This window comes from Equus caballus, chromosome 3 (assembly GCF_041296265.1).
Source record: "Equus caballus isolate H_3958 breed thoroughbred chromosome 3, TB-T2T, whole genome shotgun sequence".
Classification (NCBI taxonomy): Eukaryota; Metazoa; Chordata; class Mammalia; order Perissodactyla; family Equidae; genus Equus; species Equus caballus.
In genome coordinates, this window is record NC_091686.1 from 51,773,837 (window position 1) to 51,793,284 (window position 19,448).

Sequence of the window (19,448 nt, forward strand, 5' to 3'; positions counted from 1 at the left end):
GAGTGACATAGAGCACGCTGCCTTTAGAAAAGTATGACTTTTGTTTGAAGCACACAGCCAGCTCAAGGTGACCTCACATAGGAGACAGAAGATAAATACTTGACCTCATTCTCTTCCCTCCCACTGATACACGCCTGGAACACCCAACTAGCAGATTTAAACAGAAACCAGTGTGTTCTAGGCACCATTCATTCTAAAGGTTAGGTGACAAGTTACCTAAACTGGCTGCACCTCAGTTTCCTCATATGGAAAATACTAATAAGAATAGTAACTACCTCATAAACTATAAAGCAGTATAAAGGTTAGGTGAAAAAAAAATGAAGCATTTTAATAGTTCATAGAATATAGTAGGTTATAAATAAATAAACTTTGTTATCATTGGGCTTTTCAAAAGAGGCTCTTCTGTTGGCATCTACAGCAAATTGCAAAGCCACAAAATGATGATTCTTTCCCGTTTTGGACATTAATATATCTCTGTGCATTACTCTATACTAAAAGACCAGGAAAATTGAATAAAATTCTTCCTTTCTTGGATGTATCTCATTTCTTTTTCCAGGGAGAGGAAGACTTACATGAAAAGCTCAAAGGTTTCCATAACTATATTCAAAATCAGAGTTTCAGAGAGGTGAATTTCAAATCCACAAAGGACTCAAGAATGACACCCCCATGGCCTAGATGTTGGTGAGAACGGCAAGACCACCAGGTTTCCTTTGAAGCACACTCCTTTTCCACAGGGAAAAACTGAGGCAGATTTGGGTAACAAACTCCTGAGTAACATTGTTACTCAGCAAACAACAGCTTTGAGGATGGAAACAAACACTTGTAAAGAAAGAGATTAATAGCTTGAGCATTTAAAAAATAGCCTAATTCCTTAAACACAGCAAGCCCATGCCTCCAAATGGTTTTTCATATGCAATAGCCTGGGATGCTATTTCTTCTTTACAAGGCTGGCTACTTTGCAACCTCAAATCTTGGCTTAAATGTTACTTTTTGTGTCTTCCATAACCACTCTATCAAAAATAAGCCCCTGGTTTTAAATCACACACACACACACCCTACCTGTTATTTTCTATCAAGGTACCAGTTACTTTCCTTTATATGACTCTTTCAATTAAAAAAAAAGAATATTTGTTTGCTGGCTTAGCTCTTTTTGTATCTCTCCTATTAGATCATAAATTCCTTGGGTACTTGAGTTAAATTTGTCACATTCATCTGTATAAACTCCTAATGTAATGTATAGTTGGTGCATTAAAAGTATCTCACAAACAAGTGAACAATTATAAGTTTGATTTTTTTTTTAGATTGGCACCTGAGCTAACAACTGTTGCCAATCTTTTTTTTTTTCTCCTTTATCTCCCCAAATCCCCCCGGTACATAGTTGCATATCTTAGTGGCAGGTCCTTCTAGTTGTGGCATGTGGGACGCCGCCCCAACGTGGCCTGACGAGTGGTGCCATGTCTGTGCCCAGGATCCGAACTGGCAAAACCCTGGGCCACCACAGTGGAGCGCGCGAACTTAACCACTTGGCCACGGGGTCGGCCCCCTAAGTTTGATTTTTGAAAGAATAATGAATTGTTCTTTGTGATTCATAGTTTTCTGCCAGTTGGTCTACCCTTCCCATACTTGAGCTTTAAGCAATTTCCAAGGAAAGGAAGTGTAAGCTGGTGATTCATTCTGTGCTCTTAAAGGGCCCTGGAGTGACTTCTGGATAATGAATGATAGTGGTTTGACAACAAACCTGCCCTGTTCCATTTTAACAGACATAGTAAATAAGGGTTTAAAATTATCCCTTGGAGGGGCCAGCCTGGTGCTATAGTGGTTAAGTTTGCATGCTCCGCTTCAGTGGCAAGAAGTTTGCCAGTTCACATCCTGGGCACAGACCTACACACTGCTTATGAAGCCATGCTTTGGCATGCATCTCACATACAAAATAGAGGAAAATGGGCACAGGTGTTAGCTCAGGGCCAGTCTTCCTTAGCAAAAACAGGATGATTGGCAGTGGATGTTAGCTCAGGACTAACCTTCCTTAAAAAAAAATTTAACCCTTGGAAAGCACGAATCAACATTGGAAGGATGAACAAAAGAAAGAACTTTTGTGAACTTATTTATATTTAATTTGGTGAACTTATTTATATTTACATAACATTCATATATATAGTATATATCATATATACATGGCACATATACACATATATAATATACAGGTAAAGTTTATAGTTATATTTATATACAATATATAGATATATGATATAAAGATATAGTTTAATATTCACATATGTATATGTATGCATGTGCATATATATAAATGTGTGCATATATACATTATATATATATATGATGAGTTAATATAGAGATAAAACTCCTTAAAACTGGGCAAAATCACTTAAAATTCAAAACAGAATAAAAACATGAAATTACTAATTCCAAACTATAAAGTTTAGTGACAATAAATATAAAAGAACAAGAACAGAATTTAGGAGCAGGTAGAATGAGGCCAATGTGTCAGTTTCTTATTTTTTGACTAGTAAGAATATGTCTTTTTTTATCCTCTAGCTACTTTCTGTCACCAGAGCCATCTATACCTCGCTCAGTTTTAATAATGTGAATCAGCAGACACGACCACTTCAAAGTATTGTTTGATTTTATATAAGTGTAAATTTAAAAGTAAAGTACAAAATATATTATTGAATATTCAAGTCATTCTATTCAAAAGTATTCTCTGTACTAGGGGCCGGCCCAGTGGCGCAGCAGTTAAGTGCGCACGTTCCAGTTCGGCAGCCTGGGCTTCGCTGGTTCGGATCCCAGGTGCAGACACGGCACTGCTTGACAGGCCATGCTGTGGCAGGCGTCCCACATATAAGGTAGAGGAAGATGGGCATGGATGTTAGCTCAAGGCTAATCTTCCTCAAAAAAATAAACAAATAAAAATTTAAAAATTTCTCTGTACTAGAATTATTTGACTTTGATTTGCATAACTGGTTTTTCTCCCTAAAAAAAATTTGTTTTTGAGAAAACATATTTATTTTCCACTTTGGAATATATTTTTTCAAACATAATAGACATTTGAAGTCTTTTCTATTTTTGAGAATATAGCTTAAGGAATGAGCTTAACCAATCTTGCCATCATATTATATTAGTCTATCAAGGACCAAAAATCAAATATGTCTTGAAATGAGGCATGGATTCCTGAGAAAGTAAACATGACTTCATGTGTTATGGAAAAAGAATAGTACTGGAAATTCAAAGAAACCAATGATTAAGTTTTTACAGTTAATATTTCCCATGTGTAGTTGGAATGAAAATGTGCGGAACATAGAAAGATGACCTTTTAAACAATCATATCAGAAATAAACTCAAAATACGGATATGATGCACCTCTCAAAGCATAAAGCTTTCCTTGAATTCATTTCTATATTTGATCTTCACATGTACCACTCTTCTACAACATTATGCCTCTCTACGATTGAATTCCATTTAGGTATGACTCAGTGCCTTATTTACTTCACTGATTGTATTAAGCCTACACAAATCATCAGAAAGCTTTAATTTGGTCTCCACAGGCTTTCTCTACTTCCCAGAATCGGTAACAAGGTATTTTAAATCCTCCAAACCCTAAGTATACATGTTGCAACATCACTACTATTTGCCAAATAAATTACACTACAAACATAATTCTCATCTTGCTGTGCTGAGTAGCAGAACTAGCTCAGGAAGAGAGAAAAAAGCAGGAGTATTTAATTTCTATAATATTTTTACAACCCCAGCATTCAGCATCTTGCTAAGGAAAGACTAAGTTGAGCAAAAACATGGAGTTGACTTGGCAGATACTAAGCCTAGGAGTATCATTGGTATCAGTGGTATTCAGTGGTGTTCATGGGTACCTATACATGTGGTAGATGATATTTGGGAAGGTAAGGGAGAAAAAGACAGAAATTTACTGATGGACAAATGCAATGGTACTAAATCATCATGTACTCCATTATTATTAGGATGTATTTAGATTAGTAGAGGAATCCATGAACCATAATTACAATCCCACGTAACTATCATACAATAATCACATAATCATAGTAATCCCATGGAGTATGTATTTAACCCCAATTTATATATGAAGAAACTGAGGCTCAGAGACATTAGGTGCGCTCAAGGTCCCACAGATAATAAGAGATGGAGCAGAATTCATAAAAAGGCAGATTTATCTAATTCAAATTTAGATAAATTTGCATGAGATTTGCACCAAATTTAAGACATATACTGAATCAAATGTAGATATCCTGAGTGTATACAATACAATATGGAGAGTCAAGGATTAAAAGAGGGATGAGTGCGGAGTTAAAAAAGAGCAATACAAAGGGAGGGCAGAAGGAAGAGGAGCACACACGGTTCAGGACCTAACACACGACGATAGAGGTCAAACTAACCACGTAAGACTAGGTAGAGGGCAGTCAACAGAGAGCACATCATCGTGCAGAGTAATTAGCTCAAAGCAAGCACCCAAAAAGTACTTGCTAATTCATTATCTTTTTTTCAGAATATTCGATTTTCAACTGCACATTGGGTTTGTGTGTGTTCTTTTTAAAAGTGAGTGTTTCAATGATACGTCTATTGAAAACTACAAGATAATTCAACAGACTCCACATAGTGTAATTCCCAGAAACCTAACAACACTTGCCAAACACATGCAAAAATAGGTGTTAAATGTTAAAATAAGAAGCCAGACTATTTTTTGCTCTCAAATTAAGCAAGTAGACTAGGTCATTTGAAGTTTGGATATCTATAATACTGATAATAGTTTAAAAATTCTGAACATAGTAAAGTCATCTTTGGTGTGCCAACATCAACTTAAACTATTTTTATAACTACACAGTGGACTCATTACAATTGCAGAGTGTAGGTAAGTGTGGTTTTTAATCTAATAAGCCATATATTCAGAGTCACTTTAGGACATATAGGTGATTCTTTTACCAAGTCAGTATCATAAAAAACCGATTAAAAACTGAATTATGCTGCCATAATCAGGTACTATATCTATAAAGTCAGAAAGAGAATAGAAGAAAGTGGTGTGCTACTATCATGAGAAAAATATTTGGTAGAAAGAAACAACACTGAAGCAACAACAAAAGACTAAATCTTTACTTCTGTTAAACACAGCTTTCACAGGAAGCTGCTAGATTCCTCTAAACAAACAAGATCCAGAGCAGCACATATTGCTGAAATATACATCTTATGAGATAACTTACACAACAGTACACAGTTGCAGATAGCGAGGTAAAAGGCCTGGAAACAGAAAGTCTATAAAATTCTAATCTAGAGGTCTGTAAACATCTGAATTTCAATCTCTTCATAGTATTAGAGACCTGTTACTTTAAGAGCGTGGTATTGAATGAGATAAGGCAAAGGCTCACCAATACAGGAGTACAACAATAAATCACAGAAAAAGAAGATTAAGTTATAAAACTTGTATCTTCATCAACATTATGTTAAAAAATAAAGCAATGAATTTCTTTAAATTCCTTCTCTTTACTGAAAAGTAAATATTTTAAAAAGCTAGGACATCTTGTTCCTTTCTACTATGAACACAAGTAAAAACCCATGTTACAGGTAGAAGACAACAACATATCTTTTCATGCTCCAAAAGTCCACCGTCCTCCTCAGTAAGTTTTTATGCTTCCTGCAGTCAGACACTGTGTCCTCTACTTTTTTTTGTTATCTCCTATTGTGGCTGGCCCAATCTTGGAACAGTACTAAGCTTTACATAAATACTTGGATAGACTGATTTGACTGAGTACTCTCAAGATTAGATTTCACATATATATTATTTTAATTTTTTTAATCATTCTTCAATGGAAATTCTTCAATGGAAATGGTTAGTATGAGATGTTTAAAAGTATGAATATTGGTATAGTCCCTAACTGATTAGAATTCTTTATACTTTAATACCACATTGATGATGGGTACCGAAGATCACACAATAGGCGGATTCTGATCCCATACCTTATAGGCCAATTCTTAGAAAGTGGCAGGTAGGGAAGGAACGTAGTCCAGGACTTGGCAGGAGATTTGCTGGGGAATCAACCCACCTAAATATCCTAGGCTCAAGGAGGGAAGGAGATGGTCCAGACAGCCGCTGAAAGGACATCCAGTATCCCTACTGATGCATGAGAGTTTGGAGATGGCTGGTCAGCTGCATCACTTATTCCTTCCACCCTTTCGCACATGTAGTTGGCCATGAGTTAACACAGAGCACTGACTGGGCCTAGAGACTGGGATTCGAAGCACAATACTGGCCTTGATGTGGGAAGGGAAGGAGGAATGAAAAAATGAACAGCGAATGAATGAGCAGAACTATACCTACATGATGTTCAGGTTTTCTTTCTTGGCCCGAAACTAACAAATCTCAAATTCAGTATATTGTCAGGCAATTCAGACAGTAAGCCGGAACTGGAGTTATCCAAACTGTCCCAGGCAAACACAGGCCGACATGAGACATACACAAGGCAGTCCTATGCTAGGGAAGTTGCAGAACCCAATCTAAGCATTTTGGAATTAGCAGATTTTTTATCACAGTAAAACCATCTATTAAAGCAGAGAGGAATATAAATGATGAGACTAAGCCCTGGAATAAAGCATCAAATAGTGCAGCCACCTAAATCATTCCTTTATATTTGCATCCTCGTTGAACAAGACTACTCAGATTTAGCCTACGGCACTAGAAATATTCACAATGAATGGTGATGTGTTTTGGAGAAGTGCTTTTTCAGAGCTGGAGTTCTTTTCACTCTTTTCGGCTCTGCTACTCTCCTGTTACCGCTTTCATACACATGATATGGATAACTGTGCACTTTATATATAACTATAAAGAAATGAGACTGATTTCATACGCCATAAATGAAAGCATTCTCATTGCTTTAAAATTAAAATAATTTTATTTTGGAAACTATATAAGGGAAATCCTACTGAAATGGTCGCTGTATTAAAGTGAGATGTCTACTTTTTACAAGACTCTTTGGCAGCAATCAATATTCACATTATGGTATGCAAAGAAGTAATTTGAGGGTGGACCGGGCTGAAACTTGGAAGATGAGCAATCTTAACCATGACTGCTTTTTATTTTAAAAACAGCTTTTCTATCTATATTGTTTATAATGATTTGCAATACAGCAGAAAGAAGAACAATTATGATAGTTACTCCTTTTTCTTTCAAATAGAGTGATTTGTGAACTCTAGAGTATAACTCTGCCCTTATATTCTTCTCACTATGCATTTCATTTTTAGATGTTTTTCTAATAAGAACAATTATTTCAAAATATTTTAACTGAATCTTGGCATTCGATATCACTACACAGTGCTTTTACATCCTTCCTGATGCATCCTACGCATGCAAGAATTATAAGTGAACTCATATGTCTGCATTCACCTTCCAATGTAAATATTTTTACAAATGCACTCCCCTGACTTTCCCTGACCTTGTTTTCATGTAAATTCCCTCCTTTCATGGCCTGTAGTGGTGTTGGTCTCAGCTAAGAGCTAACGATATAAACAAGTGCTATTGCTTTCAGTAGAGACAACAGTATCTCTCACATCAGACATTGTGCATCTATGTTATAGCCAGTACATAGATCCCACAGAGGAAATGATCTATAAGAGAGGAGTAGGGAGAGAAATCTGGCAACAGCTGCTTTGGTTCAGATACTGAACGTGCAGAAGGCCCTTTCTGGATTCTGGTGACAGTAATGAGGTCTTTGGGTTCCAGAGAGTAGTTGGATGAGGCAGTAGAACAAAGGACGAGTACCACATATCCTTTTAATTAATTTTGAAGTCAGTTACAGAAAAAGTAGGAGGCAATTTCAGCAATGTGAAGCTTTCTCTAAGGAGAAATTAATTAATGATCATTTCTACAATCCTGTGGAATTCTAAATCTGCAAATGTGTTCTAAAGAGTCGTGAAACATCTCATTTATAGAGATGAAACTGATTTTAAAAATACCTCATTTATGTCCTGATTTCTTCATTATTTGTAGACGAGGAAAACCAAAGGTGAAAGAACAAGAGTGATTTCTACAATGCAACTGGTATTGATAACTAGATTGGAATTTTCTACTATTCTATGCCACCTAAAATCCATGAACATAAACATTACATATGAAAACATATAAATCTGCAACCATTTTTCATTTCCCACAGTACTTACTGAAGTCCTAGAATACATCGTGTACTCTCTCATTCATACATGTATATTTATATATGGTTAGCAGATGTAGCAAGGAAAATATTGGACCAATGGTCTGAAGGTCTTGGTTTAATTCTTTCTCTACTACACACTGCAAGTGTGTAAGAGAATTATTTAACCACTCCGGTCTCAATTACTTCATCTATATAGTAAAAACATCCAACTAGGGTTATATAATCTTACACCTCTATAATTCTCTAGGTGCTCTAAAATAGTCCATATGATTTTGTCTTTTGTATATCTTCTTAAAGGAGAAACCTTTATCCCAGCTACCAAATTAGCCTAACAACAAGAAAAAAGAGCCAAAAACACCCTCCTGGGTTAAGGTAAGAAAAATTCTTTGCCTTTAGTTAACATCCCAGAACTCAACAGACAATAGAAGAACAATGGCTTATCAACAACTATATTCAAAAGAAGGGGGAAAATTACTTGACAATAGGTCGTTATTTCCAGATTACTTCTGTGATAACAGAAATTTTTTTCTACTGTTCACTTATCTAAAAGGGCTAAGATTAATGTTACAGGATAATGATAAAGGTGATCAAATACTGTCATTTATCTCCAGAGAATGAAATATTGATCCTGTGTGATAACCAAGATAATTTCGTCTAGAAACTCACCATAAAAAAGTTATTAATTATTATGCAAAAATTCACTGTAACCAAAGCTTCAAAGGAGCATTTAAATAGTACCAATACTCTTTACTCCTGTTTATGGGTTAAATAGGTGGTTTATGTAAATCCCTCTCTCTTATTAAGTGTTGACAGTAGAAAGACAAGGTAAACAAAAATTTAAATTTCTAAAAGCGAAAAATCATCTCTTAAATGTGGCTGGTTGGGGAAAGCTCTAACAATAAAATAAGTCAAGAATATTGGATTATTAGATTTCATTTATCTATCTGTTGGCTGATCTTTGTTATTATCAAATATCTATATGTTTGATGATGCTATTTGTTCAAGGATCAGACTTCCAAATTCAAGTAAACCAAAAAAAAGTGAGAGGGAGAGAGCAACAAAACCATTAATTTTTTAGAAGTTCATCAGGATGCTAACGTGTAAACATCCAGTAATAATTGTGTTATTGAATCTTTCATCTTTCTTTAGAATGTAAAAAACAAACAAGCTGACTTTAGACTCTCTGTATTATAGATTGTAATGGTATTCCAGCAACAATGTGACCATACAAAAATGGGCCATCTTTGATGGCACAATTGAGGTTTTCTCCTAAATTACTCACTCAAAACATTTAAGAAAATACCCCTGAATTGTTTCTTCTTCTCTTTCAGTTGAATATTTTCTCTTTATTTTTTAAAACAAATCAATAACAAAAAGAGCTCTAGAAAGAATTAGTTTTTACTTCTAAAGTTAGCTGAGATCTTTCTAGACATTAAATGGGGAAGCAAATTAGCTCCAGAGCCTCCTAGAATTGATTTCAGGTTCATCACCCAGAGCAGACAATCAAAATAATTGATCCAGAACATCCTGTTAGTATCAGAAACCATCACACACTGTCAAACTCTTTTGTCTTTTGTGACAAATGTCTAGTGGTCTCTATGTCGGAATCTTAAAACTTGTTTCCTTTCTCAATTTGCTTTCAGTGCCACAAATTCTTTCAAGTTGTAATAGTGCTTTTGAGAGATATTTTTGTTCCCAGAATTCATATAGCAGCAGAATGTTTACATAAAGCAATATGTAAACAGATTAATTTTGGTATTTTAAAAACTGTCTTTGCTTTCCAAAACACAGTCTCTAAAAAAGGTGAGATGGACATATTTATTCAGCCTTTGTAATTCCTTTCTAACCAATATGTAGTTAATCAGAGGACAGTCACTGAAATAAGTTGGTCCTCATTTTTTTCCTGTTCTCATTTCAGTCATTAAAACTGAGAGTTGAAAAGGAAATATCATAAAGATTTCTTTAAAATGAATAACACGTTCTTCTTAATGCATATATGATTTTACATTCTTGGATATTTCTCTCAAATTCTACTTTACTATTTTGCAGATTGTTTAATGGATTCTAATATTAATTTAGACAGCTTTTAAATGTTTCTATAGAAAATTTATCAACATATCCATTATTTAAAGTCCCAAATTCCCAGGATAATTCCGACTTTAAAATGTAAATAAAGGAATGTTTATATTAATCTGATTTTTTAAATTGATGTTTACTTGTTGAAAGTCCATCATATCAGTATAACCAATGTATTCTTTGCAAAAAACAGCTTTTGCTTAAAACACTCCTGTTCATTTCATTAAAGTAATATTTTTTCACTCCATCAAATTAATACGAGGGAAAATCCATTAGACCACTAATCATTCTATCCATTCTCTTACTGACAGAAATAAGCAGAAATAAGTTTCAACAGTAGCTAATGTTACTGATCAAAAACATATTCTCATAAAGCTTACCTGTATATCACATAGATACAGCAATAAGCATAAATAAGTTTCAACAGTAGCTAATGTTACTGATCAAAAACATATTATCATAAAGCTTACCTGTATATCACATAGATACAGCATTAGATGAAAAGGACACTTTTTAAAAACATTCGTTTATTTTCCTTACCCCTTCAATATTTGTCTTTAAAACTTTCCTGCTCAACTTTACTACATTAAACATCTTGTCTGTCTTTTCTTCTGCCAAATCCTCTTTAAAGTTTTAATGAAACAAATGCTTCATTTGACTAAATTAATTAGTATCTTTGGTCTAAATATATTATCAGAATAAAATATAAAATAGATTAGCAACAAATAGTTTCATGAACAATGAGTGCTTTTCCAATCAAAAGGCTAAATATTTCATTAGAATAACAGCATCAAAAATAGAATTCTATTAGTCTAAGAAGTTTCGCTCAAAACCTTCATTCATACAAATGATCATTCTAGTATAAAAACATAATATGCATTTTTATGACTATGTACCTATGAAGAATTTTAATTCACTCAAGTATACAGAGAGAACGGAGGAAAGTGCTGTAACATTTGGCACATTGAAGAGAGAAAAAAATTTATGCTTAGGTCGATATTTTAGGATCCCACTGCAAAACCTTTGATTTGCTTGTAGTGTGTAAAAGTTTTCCTTCCAGCGATACATTTTTCATAAATACAACCGAAATATCACCATAAGTTGTAACAGCACTCAAGGTGGCAGTTACCTCAAAAACGTCAAAAGTAAAAATTCAGATAGAAAGTCATATTTTGGGGAAAGTTTCATTTACATTGAAGTCATAAAATGTTGTAAAGCTTTTATTGTATATATTTAGGTCCATTTTCATATTATATTTCAAAGAAAACAATAACTTTGCACCCTCTGCACTTTCAGAAGTGGAACACAGGATTAACATCAAGAAAATAACACGCTCAAAGAAAAGCAACGCAGTAGAAATGAAAAAATGATGTCCATGTTTCATGGCTTTTTAAAAATCCAATTTCATTGCCATTTGAATTGAACAAAAAAAACGTGGACTGCTGATGGACTTACCTTCTTGAACTGCTTGAAAAGGGTTGTTGCCATCAACAAATGTCACTGAAAATGTGATTTTCTCAGTCTGTAAGATCTCTTCATTCTGGTTGAGGTCTCCAACTGCTGTGCGAAACACCTCATCATCCTTTTTGGCAGATTCATCAAAAATTGCTCCTAGAAAGAAGTGAGTGTTGCCATTAAACAATAACATAAATATTCTGTCATGCTCTCTGGAAATATGCCAGAGAGACTTAGGTATTTGAAAAACGTATACTTTCACTTAAAGCATGCACTTTATTTATTACCGAAACACACTGTACTGGAAGCAATGTGATAGCTAAGCAGGAATGTAGTTTCTTCTTCCAAATGGATATGATGAATAGTACATCAAAGTGTTACTGCAGGGAGCACATTGGGAAGATAATAGAATCAGTATAAAAAGCTTTTCCAGGACAAAGTGGCTAAAACACTGGACATCTTATATCGTGAGATCTTCAGGAATTTATAGCTTGAAATATGTTTTCTGAATAACAGAAGATAAAATCAAGAAACTTTCTGAGAGTCTATTCATACGGTACATAGGAATCAAATTTATATTATGACATTAATTTATTTTTCTTTTTATTTCCTTCTTTCTTTCCCTTCTTAATTTTGTCTTTTTGAACAAGGTTTTCAGTATCTTTTTCAGTAGTAAATTCAATAATATTTATAAAAAGTTTACAGACATACAAATCTCTGAGCAGAAGTAATGGGGAAATATTTCCTGAATAACTAACCTAAGTTCTGGTGGATAATTATGGCCACTTTTCATTCATATGTAATAATAGTGACAATGATAAGAATTGTGACTAACTTTATTAAGTTTTTGTTTCTCAGCAGTGTATGAGTTAAACACACCAGTTCTAAGAGTAAACTGATTTCAAATCCTGACTCCACCACTTGTTAAGCATACGATTTTGAGCAAGGGATTCATATTTTAAACCCCACATTCATCATCTGTAAAATCTAACAATAAAAATAATACCTATCTGTTAGGATTATTAATTGTTGTAAATGATATTATGCATGCAAAATGTAAGTAAATTGTGATAACTAAATAGTAAGACCTCAATAAACGTTAGTGTTTTTTTAATGCTGTAATCCAAATAGAGCTTAATATTTTCTATTAATTTTTTCATATTACAGCATCTCATTTAATGCTTAAAATAATTATGTGTATGTATACAAGTGCATACACATACAGTTTTGAAAATTAAGATTCAGTGCAAGAAATACGCCTAAGGTCTCACAATGGGGCCGGAGCCCTTGCTTCCTTGACTCCAACATGCTTGCTCTGAATCACTATGGTATACTGCCTTCCAGGATTATACCTATAAGGAATAAAAGTATTCAAATGGGGATCCTGATTATTGCATATCTTGGAGACTCTTTCCAATTTTTACTTGTATTCATGCATGCATGCTTTATTTGTATTCATTCTCACTCTTCCAGTTCTAAGCAAGCACAAATTTTTAAACTCTTTACTTTTTAAACTATAAATATTTGGGCCAATGTACTTTCTGTCTTTTTGAGTAAATTAAGTAAATTCTCTCCTGATAGAAAAACACATACACCTCAGGATCAATAACATGATGAAAGAATGACTATATACACATATCTGTATACATATAATTTATATTTCTTGACTATAATATTCATTGTATGTGAATATAAAAATATCATTATGGGGCCAGCCCGTGGCTGAGTGGTTGAGTGCACACTCCACTTCAGCAGTCTGGACTTCACGGGTTAGGATCCTGAGTGTAGATCTTCACACTGCTCATCAGGTCGTGCTGTGGTGGTGTCTCACACAGGAGAACTAGAATGACTTACAGCTAGGATATACAACTATGTACTGGGGCTTTGGGGAGCAAAAAGAATTGTATGTTTATGAAAATGTCTTTTTTCCATATATAAATAAAATATGGGTATTATACACACATATATAAAGAGATGATCACAGACTATATGTGCATACACAAATATACACACATACACACATATATATACAGAAGCAGACGCACTTTGCATCTACCAGTTTTGTTGATTTTGTACTTCTCTGGCTGAAGCCCTAAGCATTCTAGTGAAAGACACACCATGATATTGAACATACATCATTAAAGCCAACACATGATAAAGCAAGGGTGAAAGTATGTCCATTTCCGACAAGTGTTCCAGGTGACTTTTGACCTCTTCACTCTGAGTGACTTCACCGTGGGAAGGTGATGATTAATTTTTCTAGGGAAGGTAGAGTGTCTAAGAAGTTTACTGTGTGAACCTGGCTTTCTCTTATCACTGCTCTTACATATTTGCTTGGATTGTACTGATGACTTTGACCAGAATCTTCAAACCCTTGCTCTCCATTTCCTATATACTTTGAATACCTGCCCATGGCTAAGAACGTGAAGAAAGGGTGAAGAATTATTTTAAAATTTGATAGATAAATTAAGTACTCCCTAATTATATTGTCATATAGCCTGTAGAGAGAATATTAATATTTTATTAATGTAATCAAATGTATAAAATAAATGTTAATTTTTGACCTATTCTGTCATTTCTGAATCAGATAGCCATCTAGTTTAGAAACTAAATTTTTGTGAAAATATTTAGGAAATAAATGTTAGATTTATCTTGCTAACTTTAAGCCACACTCATGAAAACTCATTTGAATTTGTGGTAATTCTTATGAGAATCTAGATTAATCATTACATCGAAATTTAATACTCTCAGATTCGGATATACAAATCTCCTTAGCAGTTTGTTAGGAAGTGTGATACAAATGTGCTATAATTGGAGCTGAAACAACCAATTCATTTTAAACCAGATAATCTAAATGTCTATTCACCAAGAAATGATGTATGTTTATACGGAGATGCTTCATAGATTCTAAATGAGTCTTTTAAAGGAAGAGTTTCTAATCAACCTTGTTTTATAGTGGGTGATGTTATTGACTTCTGCTGAGTATTGGTAACACATTTTCAATGGATGCATTTTACTATTACCTGACAGAACACTTAAAATGGTCTTAAACATTAAACCTGGCTTAATAAATGGCAGAAACCTGCAGAAATGATAGCAAATTAGTCAATTCTATGCTGAATTAACTAACATACACTGAAGGGAAATGCACAAAAGAAGCATTCATCTCTCTGCAAACAGCACGGAAGTACACGGAAGAAACCGCTCATCTTACTTCACACAGTGTAACCAAAGAACAGGAACTCTTAACCAACATTTCAACATTTCAAATTCAGTTATTTATTGTGTGTGTGTGTGTGTGTGTGTATATATATATGTATGAAGTTTCATATATGTATATTATATATATCGAATCCTTAGGTATTTAAAATATATATATTATATACATATAAAATCCTTATATATATTGAAAAACATATATATATAAAACCTCATCTCAATTTGACTTTTTAACCAAAAGAGCACATGCAGCATTTTGTATTAAACACAAGTATTCTGAAAAGAACCCAGAGAATGTCAGGAAAGAAGGTTCTTTCTTATTTTATGCACTTCCAATAGTACAGTATGCCATCTATTTATCCTTTGCATTAATACAGACATATTACCAGTCTAATCCAATATCAAACATCCTAGAGTTATTTTTTGAACTATATAAAGTTTCTGAAATGCAACATTCATAACTACGTATATAGTTAACATGAGGACACAGCATCTAGTTCTGTCCCAACTATTTTATTAGCATGTTTTTATTGTTAGTCTCATTTTCAACCTTGAGGTGAAACGCGGCTTCAACTTATTGTCAAGATGAAATAATTTTTCCACCACTTACACACAAACACACACACGCATGCTCACATACACAGTGTTTAATCAACAGATCATACTCTATTTACACTTCACATTGGCCAAATTGGAGGGGAGAATAACCAAGCAACAAGGCAGAAAAGAAAAAAACACCTCCTAAATAATCCCTTATGCTACTTTGTAATTAGGCATCTCTATTATTAAAAGTTGATGATATGCTCCTTCCATGGGCAGGAAAAAAAGGCTTTACTTATCCTTATTCACACAAAGTGACAGTTAGTTAGGCATAATCTTGAAAAATTGTTTACCTACATTCAAACATAGGGGTAAAAATGTAAGTTACAACTAAATCTAAATTAAAACAAAAGTTGACTCACAAATGTAGCTGCATGAGAATTTATTATCACAGGTATTATCATGACTCCAGAAGATCCAAATTATTCAACAATGTGTTATTCATACACTTACATTTTTAGTTTGAATGTTTAAATTAATTTTTGTCTTATACATATAAGAGGCAAGTGGAGGAAATATTGTTTAGCTGGTAAGATATTGGAGGAAAGAAAATGTCTTCATCCACCTCAGTATTTCCTCTAAAAATACTGAAAAAGGTTTTGATAGGTGTCTTGAAGAAATTTTTCCACATACAGAGTCGGTAGCATTATTGGAAGAGCTAGGTATTTCATTTTATATAACTAACATATCGAATAACTTTTAAAATAGATGATTCTAAAAATTGAAACAAGCAAGTATCAACACATCTACATTACCCTTGCATGATCAGTTTATGCTTAAAACCCTATCATTTAAAAAGACCTGTAGGAAACAATTGCCCAAAAACATGGTCAGATTTCAGAATTGCACATGAAATTAAAGATAGCTAATCTTTTTTAGTCACAAAGTTAAAACTCTTTACTCATTTAATTTTGCCTGATATATAAAAATTCCTTATGATATATAGTCTTAAAAAGAATAAGCTTTTAAAAGGTGCCATGTGTAGTGAATCTTTAATTTCCTTTGAAGCAACTGAGTTGACTTTCTTGGTCTCTCTCTAAGCATTTTTCTCTCTTCTCTTTTTTCCCTTTCTTTCCATTCATTCATGCATCCACCCTTTCAACCATCCATACATCCAGTCAGCCTTCCCTTAATACAGAGATAATCGTCAAAGCCAAGACTCTGTTTCTTAACAAACGATCTGCTGACACATGAAATCTATCACACGTTGAATCAGACCACAGCAGAATTAAGATGCTTTGATAACATGATAATGGAAATAGGCAATTGTAGGTTTCATAGACTCGTAGCTGACAGAAATTTTAAAGATGGTATGCACAAATCTCATTTTTCAGAAATTGTTTTGAAAAGATTTTAAGTGACTTGACCAAAATTACAGAGCCAAAAGTTAGAAGGGGTGGAGTAGAAATTTAAGTTTTCTGGTTTCAAGTTTGGAGCTATTTCTTCCATATTCTGCCTTTTCTACTTCAAGCATTTACTTTATGGAGAAAAACTATATATCTGTATATGAAAATATACAGATATAACAACATGACATATATACGTATGTTTATATATATTGCATATATAAGACATTACGTCATTCTAATATACACATACACAAGCATACACATATTCGTTAACTAGTACTTTGTCGGGTGATTAGCATATCAAATTCATTTACTATAAGCCATGAAGTATTTAAAATTGAAAAACTGTAGCAGAAAATATGAAGATAAGAGTATTTTTACATCAAATTTATTCCCCTTTGCCTCGGAAACTTCTACAATTTAGCTTAGGAGGTTAAAATAAAGAAAAAAATCAAAACTCTACTTTGGGACAATTTATTGGTCACAGTAGGATTTACTGTTCTACAGAGCTACTTAGAATTGTTAAATCATCATATATCCTCACTGTTACAGATGCTGCTATTCACAAGTAGGTTTTCTTAGTTCATTCTAATTGCGCACTGTGCATACACATTAGTTGTACTGTGCGTAGATATCCAAATCAAGTGATCTGTACCTTTTTTACATCTACTCATGATATTCCCACTAATGCCAGTGAAAATTGTGCATACATTTCAAAAGGAGGGCAAATAATCAAAGACACTATAAATACGATAAAAATCAGATTTCTCCTTTATTTCACCCTCCACTTATATTGCTCTCAGTTCACAGAGGAAGAAGAAAAATGGTTGAATATGTTCAATATGACTAGACAGCAGGAAACATTAGCAGAATTGTGACCAAAGGAAATAAATATTTTCTATATTATTTGGCATCTTTCTTTGAGCATACAGACTAGCTACTATTTCAGTGGGATATTACAATGAAGGTATTGCGACTATGTGTGTATAAAAATAATCTGCCTAGTAATATTAATTATATTGAGCTATCCTCCACAAATTAATTCTGTATTAGAAATATTTTCAACAGTCCCTTCTAATTAAACAGAAATGTTCCTAATATGTTCTATGCTAATACTTTCACAGGTAGGAAGTAGGTTTTTAGAACACTTTTTCCTTTCATCAAGTGGTATATTTTCCTCAGTTCACCTTATGCAACCCTTCACAAGCACTCTGACTAGGGAAGTAAACCAAAATAATAGCTCTAATTGTTGGAAAGGAAGTACTGGATATACACCAAATTCCTGACAATTAGCAAATATTATTCTGAATCAGAGACAATTTGACTCCATTATGTTTTTCTCAAGTTTATAATAATTAAAAATAATAATAGTGAAAGTAATTAACATTTATTAGTAAAAGCACTGTACTAAGTGGTTCCTGGAATTAGATCACTTAGTTTCAATGAAAACCCTTAGACAGAAATGAGGCTCAGGTGAAGGAACTTTCCCAAGACCCAGAACTGGTAATGACGGGCAGAATTCACAGCTCTCCTTCAAAGCAAGCTTCCTAAAAGAACTATGAGTCTAATATCTGGCAAGATATTCATTATAATAGAGTTCTACACTACCAAGTGATAGGAATATTTTGATTTTCATAACTATTACAATGAAATTTTATTTAAAATTCTCAAATAGGTTTTAATTATTTTTTGTTTGAGAAATTTCCTTACCTAGGCCCAGTTTACTAAAGTTTTTCAACAGTAATTTTTGGCAAACTTTTTCACTGATACAATATTTACCACAATGATTTAGGCTATACTACTTAAAGAATAATTTAGCTCAATTATTTACATATTTTTTTTCTCAAATTTTATGCTTCAGGTTGCTTCTGGAATAATTATCTAATATAGTCAAAGAATTAAATTGAGGTAAATTTCTAAACATTAGGTTAATAGCATTTTTTGCAGTTACTTTAGAATGATGCTGAGTTCCAATAACATACACACTTTGGTATATTTTTAAATTCAGGGTTCAGAACAAACCTCTAGCCTTTAATTTTTTAAGGAGCTGGAATTTTTTGTTCACTTCAGTGACTAATGATCCTAATAGAATGACAAGGCCAGAGTCATTGATTTTATATATTAAAGAACTTTAATAATTTATTTGGGCCTGTGATATTCAAATTGTGACCAGGTATAGAAACCAACTGCTTCATTACTTCCCACAATATCTAACGCTTACTTAGCATCTTGTTCTCAGAGTTCAAAGTACCTTAAAGTATTAACTTCCACTTCACTCATAATTAACTAATTTATAGGCAAGCATCATTCTTATTTAAAGATAGATAATCAAGCTCAAAGAGGATATTGCCAAGATCACAGAGGGAATTAGTTACATTAAAGCGTACAAAGATATAACTAGAAGGATTTAAAATTCCAAACAGATCACCAAAATGATTATACATAAATAGTTGAAGGTATATTTTAATACGTAAAATACTTTTGTATTGCAGATATCTTTAAATTTTCATTTTTCCTCAATATATTACGATGAAGTGACTTAAAATGGGATGGGTATATATTACAC

At 33.4% G+C, this 19,448-nt stretch overlaps 1 protein-coding gene across 1 annotated transcript in view; it reads right to left on the reverse strand.

Moving 5' to 3' along the window:
* The window catches only part of GRID2 (glutamate ionotropic receptor delta type subunit 2), a 1,371,230-nt gene that overhangs the window by 1,091,051 nt on the left and 260,731 nt on the right, over positions 1 to 19,448 (reverse strand). The window contains exon 2 of the mRNA XM_023638677.2: positions 11,715 to 11,870. Within this exon, the coding sequence (XP_023494445.2) occupies positions 11,715 to 11,870 (156 nt within the window). The remainder of the gene's footprint in view (positions 1 to 11,714; positions 11,871 to 19,448) is intronic.